Genomic DNA, 23,282 nt, shown 5'->3' on the forward strand with positions numbered 1-23,282 from the left:
CTTCATTACATGCCAGCACTGTTCTAGGATAGCAGACCCTTGGATTCCAATCCTCACAAGTGTTCACTCTCACGCTGCTAACATCCTTGATGTTGTTATTGTTGAGTCTATATGTATCTAATAATTTAGGGGGTAAAGACATGTGCACCTGGATTCTTTACTATGCCTGTCAGTGTCAAAGGGTTGAATACTAACAAATTTTATAGAGGTTTATTTGTTCAACAAAATCCATCATGACACATCTAGAGCTTGATCAACTTTGTACCTCTGTACAGCCACCAAAGAATAAATTTAACACGTAACACAATGCAGAAAATGAATATGATCCTAATGTCAAACAATAATAAGACAAGTGTTTCCATTAGAAGCTGAAACTTTTATTACAGGATAACAGTACATAAAGCACATCTAAAATTGATGTGTTCAATGCACTTAATAAAGGTAATGTAATATTAAAGGTACAAGTTTCTAAGTACAATATAACAACATTCATATTAGAATGAAAATTGGAGTATTTAAAAGACAACATTAAATCTCTTATTTTTACAGTTGTATTTACAAAATGAATCAAAATACTTTTTTCAAGACTCAGAGTAAAATAAACTGTTGAATATAAGCAGACTATTGTAAGAGTGAGTTTAAAAGAAGATTCAAGAAAGTGAAAAGTTAGGTGATAATGGGTAAAGATCATTAGCAAAGTTTTAGTACAATACCATTTTAACATTTCTCTTGATGGCTTATACTTTTATTGTGACTAGAAAAGGAATTTTTACATACTGTACACATTTACATGTACAGTATAATTTCATTTAAACTTGCATGTATTTACAGAAAACTGAGTGTATTACTCAATGAGGTTTGTGAAGTTCATGTGCTTAATCATCAAACCAACACACATTTGTAATCAGCACTTATTCTGGTCTCTTTATTTTAAACATTTAGTTACAGGAGAAAATATAACCAGAGGGTTTTGCATAATTTATATAACAACTAAACCTAAACAATCAGGGAGAACATTTTCCTAGCATAAAGTTTATGATGTATATGTTAGTAGATAAAAAATTAAGAGATCCTCCATTGATTGCTGTTTGAAAGTATCAAAAAGGTGATGTGAATCAACAAGGGATTTAGAAATAAAATCATCATGGCTTGTATTTAAATAAGACTAACTCTGAAGAGGTTTTAAAAGTAATTGTCCTGATAGTGTTTGCAATTAAACTTTCTACTTATGAAAATATACCCATGGTGCAGTAAAGTTTGTATTTATTTTCAGGACAATAGTATGTTACTGTAAAAAAAAAAATTTTTTCCCTTGGATTGAGGGTACAAAAGCAGTGCATGGAAGCCAAGAATCATGGCTTTAAAATTCACTACCTTCCATTATCAAAAAGTGTAGTAAACAGAAACATTGACTTTAATAAATTGCTCAAAAATCTTTGCTAAAGATCTTATAAATTCAGTAATATTACAGAAAATTTCTAATAAATATTTAAAAAGGTTAATTACCTCAGATATTTGATATCCATCAATTTTGTAAGAATTTAAATGACAGTATTCGTGGGAGGAGAGAGCTGAAGCGAAGAGTAACTCCAAGAAGTATGATTTCTAGATAAATAAAGGTATGTATAAAAATTAAGAAAATATCGAGTTCTATGACTGACTGACAGTTCCACAAACTCCATTTTTGCATTAACTTTAGGTGTCAAAGTCCATCCTTGAACATGCACGTGTGGTTTTAATGGGAATCACATATGCATATATAAGGTCAGAATTTGAACATCAATGTTTCATGAAAGATTTACAGAACATTCCCATAACTGACAATAACTGGAATTAGGCATGATCATGTGACTTCTGGAATGGTGAGTGCCCTCAAATCCTGTTAGATTTAGGGGGTAGAAGGCACCCAGCACTTAGCAGGTTTAGGTCTATATGTCTCACATGGACTAACTGGAAAAGATATCTCTCAACAAGCCAAATAACTACCTACTTCAACCCTTAAACTAGACAGCATTTTATACTGGGGAACTGGCTACATATTTTTCATATGATGTGATATACAGTGAAAGCATTTTAGCAACACAATGGATAATAAACAGGACATAGCACATTTATCATAATATGAACATAGAAAAATATTTGATATCAAATATCTATACTGTTGAAGTAATTTTCTCCTCATTAAATATACTACAGAATAATTTATATAATGATACTATGTATTTAAAGAGAAAAAACATGTCCCAAATCTAGTACTCTGATACAGGTACTCGTTGGGCATATGTAGATTTTTTATATATATATATACACACACACACACACTCACATATATGTATGTGTGTGTATATATATGTTATACTCAGTGAAATTAACAAGACCCAAGGTGGTATTATCTAGGAATAAAAGGGGTTTGTTTTTTGTTCACAAAAGTAACTTATCTAGCACCACACATCAGAAAAAAACACAAAAATAGCACACTCTAGTTCTAAACAGCTATGTCTAAAATAGATTATATAGTAAAACAGATATTATACAGCATAATGTGGTATTTGATAAACAGATAAATATTTGCACTGTGTAGGCTGTTTATAGCATAACTTTATACAGAATGAAAGCAAAAAAGTTAACTGTATAGAGGTGAGCAGAACAACATTAAATATTATGACTCAAAAGCAGAGACAAAGATAAAGTTGAAAGAACAGAGCAAGAGAAAATGTTTACAGGCCATTACAAGTCCTTAAATTAGTAGTAAAATAAGGAATCAGTTGCTCAAGTTTAAGAAAGCAGTAAACAAGAGATTGCATTTACATGCAGATGTCTAAAATTTGTATTTCTTTTTAAATCTATGCACAAAAAGTCATTTGTTTTTATTGCTTGACATTCAATTATGGCTAGAGTATTTTTAACCTTTTTTTTGTACTTTGGAAACAAGAATATTGTTAAAGGTGCCATAAAAATGGACAACATTGAAATCGGTTAGCAAATAAACCTCCTAACACTGCAGTTCTTTATACATTTTAAAAAGCCTTGTCTGGGGTTTGTCATATGTTAAATATATTTAAATTGGGAAAATACACTGTAGCTTGAAGCCTCCCATTGGCCCAAACATCCAATACAAAAACACATCTCCATAAAAGGAGCAGGCAGACAATACAGTTACATATAAAGAAGCAGCCAGCTAATGTCCTAATCGTCAAAATATTTACCACTGTTCTATAAATTAAACACAAAAAATGAGGAAAAATTTGGATTTAGAAAGATATTTACAGTACATATGCCTTTCGTGAAATAAAATTCACTGTATTGCTTATGAATTCTCTGCATTTAGATATCATATAATTAAAGAGATTGCAAGTGCTTGTAAAATTTATGCATCTATATTAAGATAGTTTAGGGGAAAATCAGTATATTCAGCAGATATAAACATGGAAAGCATGCGGATATTGCCTAAAAATAAAGTCTCATGTCATATATATTATGCCAAACAACTTTCTTGTGAAGTGCAGCTCCAACAGATAATGAGGTTATGAGGAAAGATATCAAAGTGAATAAGGTGGCAGCAAAATCCAAATGTAAAGAGTGTATATTGATTGCCTGCATAGTCAGAATATTTCATACATTTTTATTTTCACAATGTAAAGGGGCTAAACATTTAATGTGGCATCATGTTTTATTTCATATGTGGATAGAGTATATTTATTGCTCTAGAAGGTTATTGCTATATTCTACCTCTAATAAAGGCAAAAAAAACCCTCTGTCACTGGTAATTACACACATGGAATATAAAGGTAGAATACAGCTTTTATTGTGTTGTTAAAATTCCTTTAAATACCTGAATAAAGTTCAAAGAATGGAGTAGATACTAGCAAGTATCCTTTTATTAAACGTTACATATTTTCCTCCTCTACCCAGTGTCTTAACAGCATTATATTGGGCTGCTATGGTACACAGTAATGGGAGCTGAGCAAATACTACAACCATTTTTCTATAAATGGTTATTTCAATTTTTAAAATTAGTTTTTTCTATTGCATTTGGCTTCCTTGTATGTTTGCTTTCCCCGAATATTCCACCAAATCATTTAAGTGGCAGGAATATTCAAGCAAATGTCACACTAATATTCAAACATGTTCATAGAAGGTGAATTGTAAAATAATAAATATTAATTAATCATAAAAATCCAATTCTAAGGGGTGCACTCTTCCAATTAGGGAAAATAAATATACTATGTGTCCTAGGTGTCACAATCAAAACCAGCCAGCACAGCTAAAATTTCAAATATTGAATAGTCAGAGAAAACTCCTTATCACTAATTATTTTAGAATATTATACAGTAATTTTTTCCTACAACTAATATTGATAAAATCCATTATCTGCCTGTGGGAGACTCAAATACAGAGCTAAACTGTAGAATAAATGATTCATTACAAACGATGTGCCCAGTTTTAGTAGTAACCCGGTTTCTATATCAGTTTAAGGATCCCTAACTCTGAAGGCTAGGGAAGGGTCTAAGCCAATCATTAGTAGAGCCAGGCAAATTTTTTTTGACCCAAACTTTTTTTTGGAGAAATATGCAGACTTGTTTTGTGAACGCATGTTGATTTGGTTGCATTGTTTGCTTTGGATTTTTTTTTTTTAATCTAAATGTTTTGACATTTCTGAAAAAAAAATGGTCTCAGTTTGAAAATGACTTTTGAAATTTGTTTTAATGTTATTTTAAAATATTCAAACATTTTAAAACACTTGACATCGTAACAATTTTTAAAAACGTTTTGATTTGCCAAAAATGTCAAAACATTTCCATTGTAGGTCTAACCCAAACGATTTCCCCCTCCCCCCCCCCGACAGCTCAAAATTGCTAACGAATCAAAAAATCCATTGTTTACCCTGTTATCATCAGGGGGTCCAGGAAAATACATGCACCAATGTCTGGAGCACCGAAATATAGAGATACAATTTATCTTGTAAACTGTACACATTGAACAGAATGTTGTGAATGATTTGCAAATATGAACAGAAGGATGTCAACCATTTCAATAAATATTTTTAGACCTCTACCTTAGTCTTTACATGTTTAAGATCAGCAGTAGGGATTCTCTTCTAACAAAAATAAAAGAGAATGAGAACTGATCAAGAGACCAACCTTATTAGGCAATTTCCTGTCTTAAAACTAAACCTGCATGCATTAGAAAATCAACTGCATAAGCTTGTAGAGTGGTTACTTAAGTCAGATTTCACTAGATTTATTTCTTTACATAAATGTAGAATTGGGATTTGTGTTATACGAGCAAAGGAAAAATGAAAACTCGCAAGAAAATGGAGAAATGATGCTTTTTAAAAGAACAATTTAAATCATATAGGTAAGATTTTGAGAAATCACTCTTCTTGCCCTGGTTAAAGAGTTTCAAAATCTTGCCCATTGTTTTTGTAATTGCTTACCTTAATCATCTTCTACTTGCTTTTATTTTAGGTACAAAAGAAAGCAAAGCAAAGCAACTTCATCAGTACTTCAGGGCTTCCAGAACCCAATATAGATATATTTGAAAAATCTTACACTAAATCCATAGAGTTTTGGCACTGACAGATTAGACTTTTCTGTTTCCGGCTACTACTGCAATTGCTGTAAGACTTAGATGTGGAAATGCAAAGATGTAGGTAGCTACAGTGCTTCTTTAAATGACATATTTTTGGTTTACAGTGAAGCACATAGAGCAACAGCAGGAAGGTCTAATAACTTGTTCTTCTGGTATGCTTCTGGTTTGAATGGTGTTCTGTGCTATGTGACTCAATGTAAAGATTGAATAATCATAGCATTTCCACTCATAATGCATATGAAAAACTGAGTTCTCTTTGATAATTATAATTTAAACATGGAAGATTCATTTTTTGTTACAAAACACTGAAGTTCAACTTGACATAAACACTCCTATGATTAAAAAATGGTAAACAGTGGGTCCTGAAATGAAATTTGAATAATGATTTGTTTTCCAAGAATGTTTACAAAATTCAGTATGATTTTTAAAGTTCTATTCCTTCCTTTCTTTAATTTTTCATTAAATAAGACTGATGAGTAATGGGCTGGAAACTCAAATGAGGCACACATGGAGAGTTTAGACACATAAGAGTTCTACACAGTTCACTTGTGCCTTGGAGGGATGATGATATATTTTTCAAAAAGCAATTTGTCCCAGTAGTACTGGCCACCCTGTTGAAGAGTTTTAGTTGATCCCTGAGCACATTAGTTTCTGACTCTTAAACCCAACTCTGAAATAATAGGGCTTCTATTGTTGATAACAAGATGGATTGTCATTCACAGTTAAGTCAATCATAAGGTGCTTATTTATTTACCCTTTTTGTCACCAATCAGCACAAAGAACTGTCAGAAAATAACTTTTATTTCTTTTTAAATAAAAGAAGGGCACAAAATGATTAAACAATTAATTTTTATGACAGTGGCTTTAGGATTATTATCTGGCTGCCCCTCGACAACAAACAAGTGATTCAATCGACATTCCTTAAGAAAAAAAAAGTAAAAAAAATCCTGTACAAATATGTATTTTTCCCTGAGGGATAAGGTTACACCCGCAAGTGCTCTATGTACATATTGCACTATAGAGGAATGAAGAACATGTGCAAAAAAGCAACAATGATCAAAGCTTACTAATCAATCCTTGTAATCATGATTCTGCTATGTCGTCTCGCATTTTGGAATGTCGTAACACAAATAGCTATATTCCTTTCATTAAAAACTTTAAAAAAAAAGGAGGAAATAAAACAACCCCCCCACCCCCCGACACCTCTACTATGGCACATTCAATGAAATAAAAAGTTTTCCAAAGACAAATAGACAAATTCCATCAACAAAATAATACAAAGTTCGTTCATTTGTTTTTTGTTTTTGTTTTTTAGAAAAATTACATTACTTTCTTTCATTGTTTCACATTACAAAATCTTTTTTTTTAATCTTTACACAAATCACATTTTATTGCAGGAATATTTCAAGTGCCATCAAATATTTATAGAAGGGTTAAAAAAATAGAAGTCTCTCTAAAGTGGTCCAGACAAGGCTTTGTATAGAATAAATCTTTTTTCCACCTTCTATTTTTGAGTTAAGTATTTTGAATACATTTTTTTTATTCCACTGACACTGAACAGCCTAGAAGCAGACGCACACACATTCATGCATGCGTGCACACACGCACACACACACACACTCAGACCTTGGTATCCATACTATGATACATAAGTTTTATAAAGAAAAACCAAACTTAAAAACAGCATCTCATATCACCTCATCCAATAGTTATTAAAAAGATGAACAGCATCAGTCACAAAAGTACACCAGAGTGGCCCAACTGATGCTGTACAGTAGTACCTCTTCTATAAGAAAGCTTGAGAATGTTTCTGTGCCTTAGAACAGAAAACTGGATATATGCCAACAACCCAAGACAATTTCTTTACAAATTATAAGGAACAGCTCACTTAAGAGGAATAATTATTCCAATATCTTCAGCTATTCTCTGTAATTTCACATTTTTTTTTTGTGGTAGTGAGTTGGGAAGACTGAAAGTTTCATACATCTGACATTCATTCACGGAGCATGAATGTGTATTTCAACTTGATATACTGCTGAACTTCTGGTCTTAGGCCCTATCTCAGATGTTCTTAACAGACATAAGTCATCTGCCAATGTCCTGTTCCTATACTGTCGATTCATTATGACTAGCTATATTTTTAGAATCATTCAACATCCCTTCACAAAAAGGCTCTTTGGCAGCAGTACTCTTTAAGTACATCTACCGCCCTGTTATCCTCAGAAAAAAAATCTGCCATCACTAATGGCCTGATTTTACAAGGTGCTGAGCACTCAGCAGCTCCTGCTAAAGACAGTGAGAGCTACGAAAATCAGACCACAAGTTATACGGCTTTCAGTTAGGCCTCTACTTGGCTTCTGGTGCAAACATAATTGCTCCTGCAATTTTGTGTTCCCAAGGAGTTGCATCTAGTAGCTAGATGTCAAACATACCATCTGTTTACACTCACAGACCAGGTAAAGTACTGTTTACCAGAAAAAAAAAGAACAAGGTAATGACTGAGAAAAAGGCCCAAAATATTTAGCATGGTTACCTTACTTACTGTCAAAAACAGGGTTTGTCTCTCACTCTCTGGAAAAGATCAAGTCTTAATAGCTATCCATTAGCTGACACTGGAATTAAGTTTAGTTGATCTTTAAGAGGCTAGCACCTGAGGCTGGTCACATTCAGAAATCTTTTGTTAGTAAAACATCTGCTTTAAAACTAAATCCACAAATACAAAGATCAGAATGGAAATGTCACATCAGGCTAGTTATTCCAATAAAGTAAACAATGATTCCAGAAAATGCAAACTAATAAGAACTGAGAGAGATATTTGACTGTTTTTAGCAGGGAGATTTTTCTGGCTCATTTTAAAGATTAGGGTCTCAATCCAAAGCTCCTTGCATTGACTGTAAGGGGCTCTGGATTGAATCCTGGATGGTGAATGACCCTTGGGGCGGGGGCGGGGGGGAGGCATACAGGAGGGAATGAAGGACGTACACCATACTCCTCCATGCTCTTTGACAAATCCCTCTCATAACTCCAGCCTTTGCATTCATGAAAGAACAGGGGCTTCTCCCGAAGTCTCCATGGGCACATCACTGTGAAGCAGTGTAGAGAAGGTGAAGCATTGTCCCATCTCTATCAGCTAGCAGAGCAGGGCAGGTACTCTAGGGAGCAGACTATGCCATCAGAGGCACAATCCATTAGAGCAGTGTTTCCCAAACTTGGGACGCTGCTTGTGTAGGGAAAGCCCCTGGCAGGCAGGGCCGGTTTGTTTACCCGTCGCGTCCGCAGGTTCGTCTGGAAGCGGCAACCAGTACCTCCCTCGTCCCGTGCCGCTTCCAGCAGCTCCCATTGGCCCGGAGTGGCGAACTGCGCCCAGTGGGAGCCGCGATTGGCCGGACCTGCGGACGTGGCAGGTAAACAAACCGGCCCGGCCCGCCAGGGGCTTTCCCTAGACGAGTGGCGTCCCAAGTTTGGGAAACTGCATTAGAGTGTAGCAGCTCCATACAGACCTCAGTGTGGGTCACTGGTTAAATGCAACAATTCAAGCCTAAGTGAGAGATGTTCAAATTATAAAAAAGGGAACACTTTATTTTGCCCATAATAACCCATTATCCTAATTCTCCCCTTACAACCGTTTTACATCAGTGTAGCTCCATCTCCTCCAATTACTCCTCAGTTAACACAGTGTGAGAGGAGCATTAGGCCCCATAGATTTAAAGAGACACAGTCAACTTGAAAATCATCTGTCTTGAGGATTTTTTTTCCATAATAGTTACTTACAACAACTACAGTGACTATAAATGAAATGTTAGTGAAAAAATATTCCTCTGTCTTATTAGTTTACTTTGTCTATATACAAAAAATGGTCAAATGCACAATTTCACTGTTTTCCAAAGTTTCTACTTTGCTGAAAAGGCCCTTATTAACCTCAATGAACAGAGAAGCATAAAACCTTACGAATTTTAATAAAACAACAAAAGGCAATGCTACTTTAAAATGTACTCTATAAAAATGAATTTGAAAGACAAACAACTTAATTTTATTAACATTCAAGTTGGCAGTGTCCCTTTAACACAACGTGTTGAAATGACTGCTATTAATTGTTAAAGTGCAGAGGCTCCAATTTGTCCAGGTAAATATACCATTACTGCCATTTCAGTTTTAAAGAAAAAAAGGATTAAGTAGGTTTACCTGGGAAGTTATTTAGGTATTTTATATATATATATATATATATATATATATATATATATATATATATATATATATATATATATATACATATATACATATATACACACACTTTACCACACAGATTAGTCACACATCAAAATCTTTTATTTAAATCGCTCTCCCTATCTCCTTCCTACACTAAAAAGAAAAAAAACTGATCATAGGAAAAGGAGCAGGGGCTGGATGGGTAGTGTAAAAACAATTACAACGTGATCTTATACTAACACCAACCTTAGAAAATAAAGTTATTCATATTTTGGAGCACATCATAAGGTCTTTGGGGCATGAGCTGCCTTTATTATATCTTTCTACAGTGCCTAGCAGAATATGGTGATAGCCCTGAGGTGCTACTCCAATATGTTAACAATAACTTTAAGAAACTGTCTATATGGAAAAATGCAAAGTTTCACTTTGCTCCCAGGTAGCCCCAATTCAACATCCCAGTTGCTTCCAATTCAAAGGGGGCGGTTCCAGCTTTGCAGTGACTGTTAAATTCCATTTCAGGCAAGCCACAGCTGCATAACACTTCTGACATGGGCGTAGACAACCGGAAATTAAACATTTAGGGATTGCATTAATAAAGAAAGAAAACTGAATTTTGAACAGACTGTACATCTCACTTTATAATAAGGGGATAAATTTAGTCCAAAATGACTCAGTAATATTCAGTGGGTATATTATGATATTTTATCTCTGGCTACCCATATATAACAGAAATTGTCTACACTCCTGTCAGGCTTCATCTAATCATGGGCATGACACTGAGGCAGAAACGGGCTTTCCACTGGCTGACTGAGGGCAGAGTTAGCCAAAGAAGAATTCCTGGATTAACGTTCTGGTTCAATTGAGCTGGAAGATCAGGCTGCAACCCTAAAACTACTCTTCCAAATAAATATGGGGAGGGCTCCCTTCTCGTCCAAGCTAGATAACTTATCCTTAATGTTGTTTAATATGGCTCTCTCATTCAGAATTAGTTTAATATTTTTAAATCTGACTTTTCTTCTCCTTTGGGACAAAATTCTACCATCCATATTCAGGCAAAACTCCTCGTAAAGGGAATGGTAATTTGCATAAGTAAAGACTGCAAACTCTGGTCCCTTATTAGTATAATGCATGGATCACAATCATTTTTGGAATTACACAACATAGGTTTATCATCTTACTGCTCATTCTATAGTCCACTTTCATGATTTCCAGGCTTTATGTAGAATATAAAATGCCTGCTTTCTATCAAGAGGATTGTGCCTTTATTTTATCAGTTTGCACTTATCTGATAAGCCTTAGAGAGTGCTTCTTTCCAAATAAACCTAGCTGTTTCTAGAGCCATATAGATGTGCTCTAAAAGCAAAGGACTTCTCTGTTGTGCTGTGCTGGATGAAATTGCTGGATCTTGGAAAACAGCCTGCTGAAGTCGGTAACAAAATTCTCAGTGACATCAATGGGACTAGGCTTTTGCTTTAAATGCATTGTTTACCATGTGGAGTTTAAAAGTATGTAACAGTGTATATAACATACACAAATTGGTTTGTGTATATATTACACTCTGGTCAACATTTTCAAACATGGGTTCATAGTGTTGGGCATCCATACCCATATTTATACGCCACAATTAATGGCCCGATTTTCAAGGGTGCTTCACACTTGCAGCTGTGATTGACCTGCAGATGCTCAGCAAATTTTTGGCTGTGGGTGCTTGGCACTTTTGAAAATCAGGGTTTTTTATTTCAGAGTCTAAATATGGATTTAGACGTGCAATTTTAAACAACCAGATTTGAAACTTTTGGGTTGTGTATAAAAATAAAAGCACCCTTTAAAAAGCAGCTGGAAAGCTAATTTGATTTTAGAAAATGTTCATCGTTTTCAGACTCTAAAAATCAATGTAATCTTTTCAGGATGTGACCAGCCTCTCTTGAAAAGTAATGTTGAAAACAGCAGCATAAATACCTTCTAATGTATCAGTACCTTCCAAACCTTTTCAGTTAAACTTGAATTTCTGGTGCACATGCAACACGACAATGAACACGCTAGCATTTAATTTAAAGAAAAAGGTGCAAAATGAAAGTGCCTTATCAATTCAACAAGAAAAGCTATACCAGTAACTACTTTTTATATTAATTAAAACAATATATAAACAATATCTCTTTTGCTATATATAGTCTTCATGCCCATTTACCCTGTAATATATTATAATGCTATTGTTGCTATTGCTATGGACCCTTTTCGTGCCATTTTGCCTATTGGCAATCAATGGTAGATGAAAAAATTCGTCCTTCATGAAACAATGAGCAAGTTGTGCAAACTGATGCTGAAACCTCTGCAGTACACACCAGTCGCTGGACTCTGCTGTGATCAACAAATTGATTGTTCTGTTGAAAGTCTGTGGGCAGTGAACTACAAGGAAAAAGAAACCTTCTGAGTTTAGTACCCTCATTCTGTGTAAACAGAGGTCAAAGATTGAGAAGTCGAGACAGAAAAAGGGTCCATATTTGTAGGCATAATGGAAATCATATGCATGAGAAAAACAAGTTCAACTTTGTTTCATTGTTTCCCATCCTTTGCCTGACCCCGACCGCCAAAAGATGTGCAGTGTGTTGGCTCCCTAGGTCTGTGCAGGGCCATATAAAGTGTCTTGGTTTTCTTTTTTTTTTCTTTATTTTTAATGTTTGTACTTCAGACATTCTAGAAGTGCTTAGGTGATATATTTACCCATCAATTTGCATTGCTGGCTCAAATTCTGAAGTGAACAACTCCTTGTACAATGGAGGAAAATGAAGTCGCACAATGTCTGGGTATATTGCTTTAAATGCCATAAGTTTTTCTGTATGTCGTCCACACAGTGCTCTTAAAGTAGACACTTTGCATATTAACTGGGGAAAAAAACACACAAGAAAAATACAGTCATACACAAAACAGGCTCTCTTCTCTGCTGATTTTGCTTTTAGGATCAACCACTTCTAGTTTACCTTGATTGTTTTCCTTAAAGATGAATTTTAGCAGCTTAAAGATGCACTTGCTTGTTTGATTCAAAGAGAGGAAATCATTAAACAGCAGGGATTTTTTGGGGCCTAATTCCATTTCTGTAGTAGGGCTGAAATAGTAACCTGTGTGGCAGAAACATTCACTGGGGTAGTTGGGGGAACAGAGAGGGAAGGTATAAAGAGAGGAGACACTTGACGGCTTTTCATGAAGCTCAAAGTTAAAATTACATTTCTCTAACCCCTCTAGTTCTCTCTGCCCTCTACCTCAACCTTTTCTTTCCCCTTCTGGGTTCTGTTAGGAAGTGGTTGAAACTAGGCAGGCTGGATTTTGAACAAGCAAGTCTAGAAAAGGAGAGGGATGCAAAGGACCAATGAGAGCTGTTAGTCAGGCAGTAATTATGCTGCTGTTACTAGTGTAGAATGCTTTCATGTTCAGAGGATAAGGCACAGTTTTTGGTGCTCACCTTTGTTAGAATTCCATCTTCTCGGTGATTCTTCTGCAGGACATGCTGAAGTGCTAGCTGAATCTTCTGTTGGAGTTTTTCGATTTTTACCTTCTCCTGAAGCCATGAACGATCTAAATGTAAAGGAAGTGAATATTTCTGGTATTGCACATTGGCATCACAATATGCAAAGAAATGTTCTTAGAGCCTATGCTACATTCATCTTTCCTGTTGCCAACCTCCCTTCCATTCCAATGGAGTTTTATACAGGAAGTATAAGAGGATCTCAGCAAGCTTGAACCATATTTGTTAATGTGTCACATGCTAATAAGACTGTATTACAAAATTAAGCTAGCAATATTTTCATCCTGGAGACGACGAGATTATGTAATGAATGACTAACCAAAGGATCTTTGTTGCAAGGTTTTCTTTTTGACGCACAGAAAACAACAGAAACAAATAGTTTTAAGAAAAGCATATTTAAAAGAAATCGTTCCTGTGCACTTCTTGGCAAACAAGGAGCATTATATCTGACATCGCCAAGGTGGCAGAACCAAACAATTCTGTGGTTCTTGCACTAAGAAAACACAACACTAAATACTCTTGAGCTGCCAAATGGCATGATAATGTAGCTACCATTCTGCAAATCAGGGGACACCTGCCACCCTTATTCACATGGTAATACCTTGCTCCTCGAGGAGATCCATTAGTTTCAATGGGACTACTCACAGAGACATGTACTACTCAACACAGACTAAGGGCAACAAAATGTGGGCATATATTAGGATGAATCGTTTGAGCAAAATTACCCTAGCACCCACCTTTAAATATATTTGTTAAAGTAAAATCCAGAGTAGGAAATGATTAGGGAAGGGGCATACAAGAAGGTGATTACATTACATGCTTACGGGTTGCCTACCAGATTATCATTAAGGCATACTTCATAATAAAAGAATCACTAGATTCCATCAAACAAATGTAGAGTGATATTTTACATCTTACCTGCAGACATTAAAACAAATGCAGAAAACAAAGCAATCTCATCTTCTGTCAGGTGCATAGAACATAAGCTCTTTCCAAATTCAAACACAAAACTAATGAAGTCTTCACAACCTGCCAAAAGGAAGGTACATATCATTCAGGATTTCTGATGAGACTGCTTCAAAGTGATGGGACAGTTATTTTACTCTGACGGCGGAGGCTAATGGATGTGAAATACCTACAAGATCAAGGCTCCTCTCTTTAAAAAAGTATGGATTGGTGGTAGTTGCATAATAAAGTTGAAGCTAGTAGCCCATTATGGGCCATTTTTATACACCTCCAACTTTCCCCAATCTTCCTGAAGTTTTGTGACTTTTTCTGGTAAATTTGGTGAAAAGAAGATCATTTTATAACTTAAAGTCATTTCATAGACGTGAACTACCACTACGCTTGCCAAATATCTAAAAATTTTTGGGCTGACTTGATCTCCAAATGACTTGGCCTAAAAATTTAAAATTGGTTTTGTTTTATTGATGAAGGAAGTGCCTTTGGTATTTTTGGGAGGGGGTGCAGAAAAATGCATAAGGAGTTGTTTTAAAGTGTATCAAGAGCAACTGTACTATATATGCTCATAAAAATAAAATGACCTCCATCTGACTCCAGCTGCTGGGTAGTGTCAGAGGGTGAGACAGGAAAAGGAGGAAGGAAGAGAGAGAAGACCCAGGGGTGAAATAGGGTGGGACAGCAGTATGGGAAAAAGCGTGGATATAATGGGTTGGGGACCTAGCGGACATGAACTGGGGTAGACGTGGCTCCCAGCCTCAAAATGGGACTAGCTCTAGAAGATCCAAGAGGAGGAGGAACATGCAGAGGAGACAGGACACTAATGGGGCAGGACAATAGTGATGAAGTGGAGTGCAGGGGAACCCAAAAACATAGAGGGCAAATGAAACAGGATAAAGGAGACAGCCATGGAAGAAGGTGCAGGGAACTGAGGGAGGCATATAGGGTGTATGCACAGGGAACATACGGAAAGAGAGGAGGACAGGGAAAAGCAGAGTGCTGCAAGATTTTAATGTGGATAGGCGCCTCTCCATCTCTTCTTCCTTTCCCTTCCACCCCCATATGCCATGCAGGTATAACTCAGATTACCACCACTATCATACATGCTTCCTACAATCTGCAGGAGGGGAGCCCCGCTTTAGAGGGCCTTGGAAGATTTGTTGGAACAGGGCTTTCCCCCGCAGTCTTATACACCAACCTGATTTAGAGTTTTTTGATGCTCATGGAGAACAAATTTAAAAGGTTAAGGTTGAAAGTATATTTCAGTGGAGTCCAGCTGAAGCCCACATACAATATTACTATCTGAACTGTTCATGTCCATACTTTGTACCTTTGGGCATTTTAAATAGGTGCAGAATATCTGTAAAATGATACAGCCAGTTCTTCACTGCCATTTTATCCTTCAGCACTCTATGTTATCTTATCCAGTTTACACCCCATATACAAACTTAATAGTAACTCCCAGATAAAATTGACAAAAATACACACAAAAGGTCAAAATGGCAAATTACTGGGAAATTGAAAAAAAAATCCATTTTTTAGTCAAGTGATCTACTTCCAATAATCTCTCAGCAATGTTATTTTCATCTTTGTGTACATATGTTCTTGAAAGATTAAAAAAGAAGACCGGCAGCTTTGGAAGGATAACATTGTGGTGTCCAAATTCACCCAAGAACCTGCTTTTCTGTATAGTTAGAATATAGCAAATATTACTCCAGTTATCAAATCTGGGTGCCTAAACTGGATGCATATTCAAATTAGTACTGACTTGTTTAAAACAGGTATCTGGGTGCCTGATCTGAACACCAAGGGCCCAATTCTGCATTCTGTTACATGATTTCAATTTCCATTGAACTCAACTGGTCCCCAAATTTAGTCAGCCAACTTTAAGAAGTGGACCCATACATAGTACCTTACATAATAAGCAATCCAAGACTATCTAGATTTTGAGTTACCTTTAAACTTTTCCCTTTGTATACCTAACACAGTGTTTAAGTCCCAGTCTATTTTTTGTATATGGTCCGCTTTCAGTTTCTAACCTCTTTTCTACTTGTTTTTATACAGAGTATTTGAGATTTTCTTACCTAGTGACTTGAAAACATCTGGGCTAGCGTACTTGCCGTCAAAGTACACTGTGTTGTTTTGGGAGTCAAAGGCACGGCACATTCTGATAAACACAACCTCTAAAGATCCTAAATGCAAACAATACACAGATTTGATTATTTTAATAGGGATTTCAGTTACAAAGAGCAAAATGGAAGAACTTTTTAAAAAGGTCCAGTACTGTAGTGGTTCTGCAATTATAACTGAGAATGGTTTGATTTACCATGAGCATTAAAAGAAATCTCCAAAGTTAGTTATATCAGAATAAATCCAGTGTACCTCCACTGAAGTCAAGGCAATTAAATTGGATTTACACTGGTGAACATATAAGAACTTAACCATTTATTTGTAAACCACGTCATTTCTATAATACCTTCCCTATAACAAAGTCTGAACTTTTACCTGGAAAAGAACTATTCACTGTTATCAAAACAAATCAGAAATCTATTTTATGTGCTCGACCCAGTCATTTGTACCCACACAATACTTCCACTGTTTCTAATGGAAGCTCCACACAGATACATACAGACGCTTCCATCCAGAACATCTAAGATGAACACATATATCCAAGGAAAGAGCTATAAACCTTGTTAGGTTGTACTGAAAGAAACACAAGGAAATATCTGAAGTCAAAACTGACCTCAATCATTTTACTTACATAGCATTTCCCTAGGTTAAAAGCTCGTTAGAAGCAGGCCTCAGAATTCACCAACATACCTGCTTTTAAAAGCACGATTTGATCATTTTGACACAGTTCCATAAAGCCATCAATGCGTTTGGCAAACTCCACGACATACTGTATAGCTTCTGTTATTTTGACTGCACATAACTGCCACATTACCTCCCTCTGCTGTTGAAGAGAAAGGGATAAATCACTATTCAAGCTTGTGTAAGCTCCTTTTCATAAAGGAAAATGAAGTTGAAAAGCAAAGCAGAGCCCCCAAACCTCGCCAGCGTTCATGAGTATAATTTAGGAGGTGGAAAGGGTAAACGAGCTTCTTACAGGCATATGTATACGTGCAGCACTCATTTACTGTTGGCCATAAGATCTAGGCTGGGACTTCTTGTCTCAAGAGACAAATTCTCCCCTCAGATGCCTGGGTACTGCTTCCAATGATTTACACTGGATTTGTATGCGTGCAACAGAAGGCAGAACTGGACCCAACAGACATAACTAAGCTCTCAAAAGTAATTCTATGCTTCTTACCAAGTACTCTGTTTCCTACTGAATTTAAATCAAATAACAAGGGGATCTTAAAATATATATAATCACATATTATTTATGGTATTGGTAACCAGTCATTTGCACCACAAGCGTCTCAATAATTTAGAATGAAACTACCTATGTAGTGTAAAAACTGGGACTTTTTAATACGATAGACATGCTGCAGAGAACACAAGAAATATTTATCTAAACAGAAGTGGGTTTAATAGTACTTCCCAAGAACTGTTTCACTAGTAAGTGCTTTGTGACATTCAGATGGAAGGTGCTATGGAAATACAAAGGCTAATTACGTATCACAAAACCCCTTTGAGGAGGACAGCATTGTGCTACCCACTGTACAGGTACACCGAGGCACTGTGAAATCAAGTGACTTGCCCACAGTTGCAGAGTGACTCAAAGGCAAAACTGTAAACAGAAACCAGGAATCCTTACACCCAGTTCTAGGATTTTAATCTCCAAACAGAAATGCACTATCTCAAATAACAATTAAATAATAATTAACCCTCCGCATTACATATTAAGCAGCCAGTGCAATTTAGGAGCCAGATTACAGCATGGCCCTATATTGTCATGCAGGAATGAAAACAGGAATAAGACACTTCATTCCCTGGTGCAGCCTCCTTGCACTGTGGCTGGAAGTGCAAGGCATTGGGTAATCCCTCCCTTCCCACACCCATCAAATGGTGAGCAGAGCCTCTGCTGCACTTCCCAAAACTCTGGCCAGTGCAGCTGAGCTGGCAGAAGGGTTGAGTCCTTTACCAACAGTAAAAGTTTCTTTAGCCATATAAATAAAAAGAAAACAAAGGGGAAAAAGTGGGACCACTAAGCACTGAGGATGGGGTAGAGATTAAAGAATTTAGATTTGACCCAACACCTAAATCAATGCTTTGCCTTAGTTTTTAACATGGGTAATGGAGGAGCTTGGGGGCAGTGGCAGGGTGGCTAATGGGAACAAGGATTTGGAAGTAGAATCTACCACATGTGAGATGGCAGGCAAACTCAAACAGCTTAATGGGACCATATTGCATAGCCCAGATAATCTCCATCCAAGAATATTAAAGGAACTGGCACATGAAATTGCAAGCCAAATAGCAAGGAATTTTAATCAGTCTGTAAACTTGGGAGCAATACCCTATGACTGGAGAATTGCAAATACAGTACCTATATCTGAGAAAGAAAAAGAAAAAAGTGATCTGGGAAACTACATGCCAGTTAGTTTGACCTCAATTATATGCAAGGTCTTGGAACAAATTTTGAAAGAGAGAGTAGTTAAGGACATACAGGTAAACAGTAATTGGGATAAAATACAACATGGGTTTACAAAAGGTAGATTGTGCCAGACCAATCCAATCTCTTTCTTTAAGAAGATAACTAATTTTCGAGACAAAGGAACTGCAATAGATCGAATCTACCTGGATTGCAGTAGAGCATTTGATGCAGTTCCACATGGGAAATTATTAAACTGGAGAAGATGGAGATTAATACAAGAATCAAAAGGTGGGTAAGGAACTGATTAAAGGGGAGACTACAATGAGTCATGCTGACAGATGAACTGTCAGTCTACAAAGAGGTTACTAGTTGAGCTCCTCAGGGATTGGTTAGGGACTGATATTATTTAACATTTTCATTAATGATCTTGGCAAAAAAAAGTGGAAATGAGCTAATAAAATTTGCAGATGATACAAAGTTGGGAGGTATTGCCAATATGGAGGAGGATCAGAATATCATACAAGAATATTTGGATGACCTAGAAAACAGAAGTAATAGAAATGGGATGAAATTTAATAGTGTGAAGTGCAAGGTCATTTACTTAGGGACTAACAACAACAATTTTTGCTGTAAACTGAGGATGTATCAGCTGGAAGCAACAGAGGAGGAGAATGACCAATATAGCAAGTCTATCACAGTATGATTATCAGACGTGATTATGAAAAAGGCTAATGCGATCCTAGCCAAGGTATTTCCAGTAGAAATAGGGAAGTGTTATTACCATTATACAAGGCACTGTTGAGACCTCATCTAGAATACTAAGTCCTGTTCTGATCTCCCATGTTTAAGAAAGATCAATTCAAACTGGAACAGATGCAGAGAAGGACTACAGGATGCTCAGAAGAATGAAGAATCTACCTTACGCGAGGAGACTTCAGGAGCTTGCAGGAGGTCAGACTAGGTGATCATGATGGTGCCTTCTGGCTGCACAGTCTATGAGTATTATACTACTGGTTAGGGCTAGAAGTAGAATGATTGTCCCCTAAGCTCATGGGAGTGCAGGTACTGCTCCCTCTCTGCATCCATGGGAGCTCACATCCCTCTCAAAGGGACAGGGGGATGGCCATGACTCCCTCTCCACACGGAGCTGTACATGGTTTGTGCAGTCTGTGCACCCACCATGCAGGCAGAGACAGGGTTTGTCCCCAAGCGTGAGGAGCAGGAATGGAGGAATGGCTCAGAAAGCCAGTATCAGGAATGAGGGCCTACAGCAGAGCTAGTCTAGAGCTCTCTCTCCCCCGCCCCAGTACAGCTGGCCTGCAGCAGGCTGCTTGATTAGCCACGCAACCTGATCGACTGTTGAGGCTGGCTTCTAAGCCAGCAGCAGCAGCTCCTCGCTGACTTTGCAATGCTCATGCCCACAACTGTGCCTGCTCCTGTGTTACATGGTTCCTGCTGCTCCTGTCTTGCACCTTGTCTAGCCTGAGACTCCAGTTCTTGCCCTCTGATTTGACCCTTGGCTCTGGCTTCTGACTACAGGCTCCAGCTTGACCCTGGCTACTGACTACAGTTCTGACCATAAACACTAGGCCTGCCGCCTTCTCCAACAATTAGACTAGACTGCCCTCATTCCAGTTGGCTGATAGTCAGTTTCTTCCCAAGGTTTCTCCCAGGGCAGCATAACTGTACATCTCCCCTTACACAAGGCAGGGACCAAATGCACAAACAAAAAATACATTAAAAAAATACAAATAAAATGCACAAATACTCCAAAACACATATACTAAAAGAGAATCCGGGAAAGCAGCAATGTTGAAATGGACCCAAGGATAATATCAAATTGCACATCAGTTTGCATATAGGCTGCTGATTGAGCCTGACCCAGCTAACCTTTTATCCGAACCTCAGCTTTATTAACAGTATTGCCAGCTTTCAAGATTTTAACAGTAGTCTTAAATTCATTTCTTAAAGCACTAGCTCCTGGAGTCAGGCCATTCTAAGAGAATCTCAGATCTCATTTAAAAAAAAGAAAGTTTCCACCCCTCCAGGTTGTGGAGAAAAGCTTGAAAACATGAAAATGAAACATTCAAAAACCAGAAGAAAAATACCAAGACCCAAATCTTATGGTTTTTAAATTAAATTCATGATTTTTTGGGACCTGACTCATGATGTTTGAGCACTTGGGATTTGAAATACAGCATTAAGATATTAGGCCATTTATTGATACAGCTTGATGTCAACATAAGGAAGACAACACAGCCCACGTGTCCTCATAGATATGTTCAGCAGTATGACATGGGTGACAAGAACCTGGGGTTTCTGAGTCTGGCCCTTCTAGTTTTTCTTAATCTTAAGGATTTTTGGTGCCTGGGTACACCACAAATTAAGCAACAGAAATGTAAACAGGACCTAGCTGTAGGGAGCACTCATTTCACTAATCCAGAGACTCATTCTACCATTTAGGAGTGGTACTCACTGGCTCTGTCTTTCTAACCCTTGTTCTTTAAGCACAGGTAACCAGGAGTATGTGCCACACCTGTAAAAACCCCACATGCGAGATCCAGAGAAATCACTACCCACTTGCGACTTTTCACTCCAGCTTATTACTAGTGACAAGTTAAAGGTGCAGGGTACATACTTCTCTCCTGCATACAAACCAACCAAAATTTCCTACTAGAAATAGAAAAAAATTGAAAACGCTGAATTTAACAGTTAACAGAATGTTATAAGATTAACAGCTTTAAAAAACCCGAGAAGGTCTAAAGACGGTATTTTATTATACCTTGTTCTGGTAGTTCTCAATTTCTTCCTGCAGAAAAGTCTGCCATGTTATCTGCTGTAGCTCTTCTCTCAAATACTGGCAAGTTTCCATGTGTGACTTTGAAATATTCTGTGCAAGATGTTCTAGAAGGAAGAGTAAGAAGTGGCATGCATTAAAAGAGCAACGCTATCCCAGTGTGATTTCTGTCCAGCAGAAGAGTGAACTGCAGAAATTACGATTAGAAACTTTAGTTATTATGAAAAGAACTTTAATCTATTTTCTGATAGTTCCAATAGCTCCTTGGATTATCCTTTTGAAAAATATTTTAGGACGTTTGCAAAAAGATACAAGTAAAGAAAAAAAATTCTGCTCCCTAAGGGTATGTCTATACTGGAGCTGGGAGCAGTGTGGATGTTGTGGCAGCGAAGCAGCTCAGGCTAGCCACCTGAGCTTGGACCAAGGGGGTTGGGCAGACTTGGGACACAGGTGACCACCCCGAGCCCCAGTCCTTGCTGCAACATCCACACTTCTATTTTTAGTGCGCTAGCTCAAGCAGAGCTAGTGCGAGTCTGTCTACCTGGGCTGGGAGGCATGCTCCCCGCTGCAGCGTAGACATACTGTAAGGGGCTATTTATACTGCACCTGGAGGTGTGATTGCAGCACAAGCTAGCTTTAATCTAGCTAGTCCAGACACCAATAACAGTTGAACCATAGCAGCATGGACTTTAGTGCGGGCTAGCCACCTGAGTAAGTGGGCTGCTGCAGCTTACTGCTATTGGTATCCAAACTAGCTAGATTAAATCACCCTGATTTAAATTAAATTAAAATACTCCTGCAGTGTATACATACCTAATAGCTCTGAGAGTGTTCCCACAGTGGTCGGAGACCATCCAGGAGAGGGCAGTGTACACCCATTTACGTATGTTACTGGTTCACAAGTGCAGCTATAGGAAATTTTCAATAATGAACAAAAACTGGTAGATTTGCTCTGTTATTAGTTCATTACCAAGTTAAAGCTTAGTTAAGATGTCTGGGTGAACCTGGGCTGAAGTAGGCATACTGAGATTTGAGAGAAACAGCTCCTCTCTCCAGGAGCAATGATTGCCAAATAGGTTTTAAGGGAGGAAAACCCATCTGAAACTATGTAAAGGTAAAGCTCCGTGGAAACTTGAGAAAGCCTTGTGATCGGCAAACTCACAGTTTCACCTTGCTCTCAATGTAATGTACTGTACTAGCTGGTGGTCTTGGTGTTTTTACTGAGATGGAAACCTGCCTGGGGAACTGGGCAAAAAACTAAACTCCTTACTAGGAGCCACAGAAGAGTGGCCCAGGAGTCAATGGGCCCATCAGTTTAGGGTGGAGGCACATTAGTGGAGGTGGGGTGATGACAGCCCTGCTGGTGCTGTAAGCTGCTTCATGAATAAACAGCATTTCTCGCCACGGCTGTCAAACCGGCATCTTTCTCCAGAACTAAATCCATGAACGTTTGAAATAAGAGAAATGTTTTCTTTAAAAAGGAATGTAAGGTATAGAGGACCCATCCTGCGAGATATCAGCTGGGACACTGTATCATAGAGGCTGCCTCCTTGGCAAGTTTTTTTCTCTAGGGATGATTTTTTAAAAATAAATCTTGGTTGAGAATACACTTTTTAGGGAACCAAGATAAAAAATTATACAAATGATGTCTCAAATTTTCCTTAGTTTTA

At 37.3% G+C, this 23,282-nt stretch overlaps 1 protein-coding gene across 14 annotated transcripts in view; it reads right to left on the reverse strand.

Moving 5' to 3' along the window:
• Nucleotides 1-355: 355 nt before the first annotated feature.
• RORA (RAR related orphan receptor A) overlaps nt 356-23,282 on the reverse strand; it is a 563,622-nt gene continuing 540,695 nt past the window's right edge. For 4 of the 14 annotated variants that reach the window (XM_065558338.1, XM_008164088.4, XM_065558344.1 and 1 more), the window contains 7 exons: nt 21,598-21,719; nt 17,099-17,231; nt 16,363-16,470; nt 14,237-14,347; nt 13,256-13,368; nt 12,520-12,680; nt 356-1,605 (listed from right to left, as the gene is read on the reverse strand). In XM_065558338.1, the coding sequence (XP_065414410.1) occupies nt 1,542-1,605; nt 12,520-12,680; nt 13,256-13,368; nt 14,237-14,347; nt 16,363-16,470; nt 17,099-17,231; nt 21,598-21,719 (812 nt within the window). In that variant the 3' untranslated portion in view covers nt 356-1,541. Of the gene's footprint in view, nt 1,606-11,545; nt 12,205-12,446; nt 12,681-13,255; nt 13,369-14,236; nt 14,348-16,362; nt 16,471-17,098; nt 17,232-21,597; nt 21,720-23,282 lie in introns of those variants that run through there. The other 10 variants (XM_042853815.2, XM_042853818.2, XM_065558342.1 and 7 more) reach the window with 4 other exon arrangements.

The sequence above is a fragment of the Chrysemys picta genome, chromosome 10 (assembly GCF_011386835.1).
Source record: "Chrysemys picta bellii isolate R12L10 chromosome 10, ASM1138683v2, whole genome shotgun sequence".
Taxonomy (NCBI): Eukaryota; Metazoa; Chordata; order Testudines; family Emydidae; genus Chrysemys; species Chrysemys picta.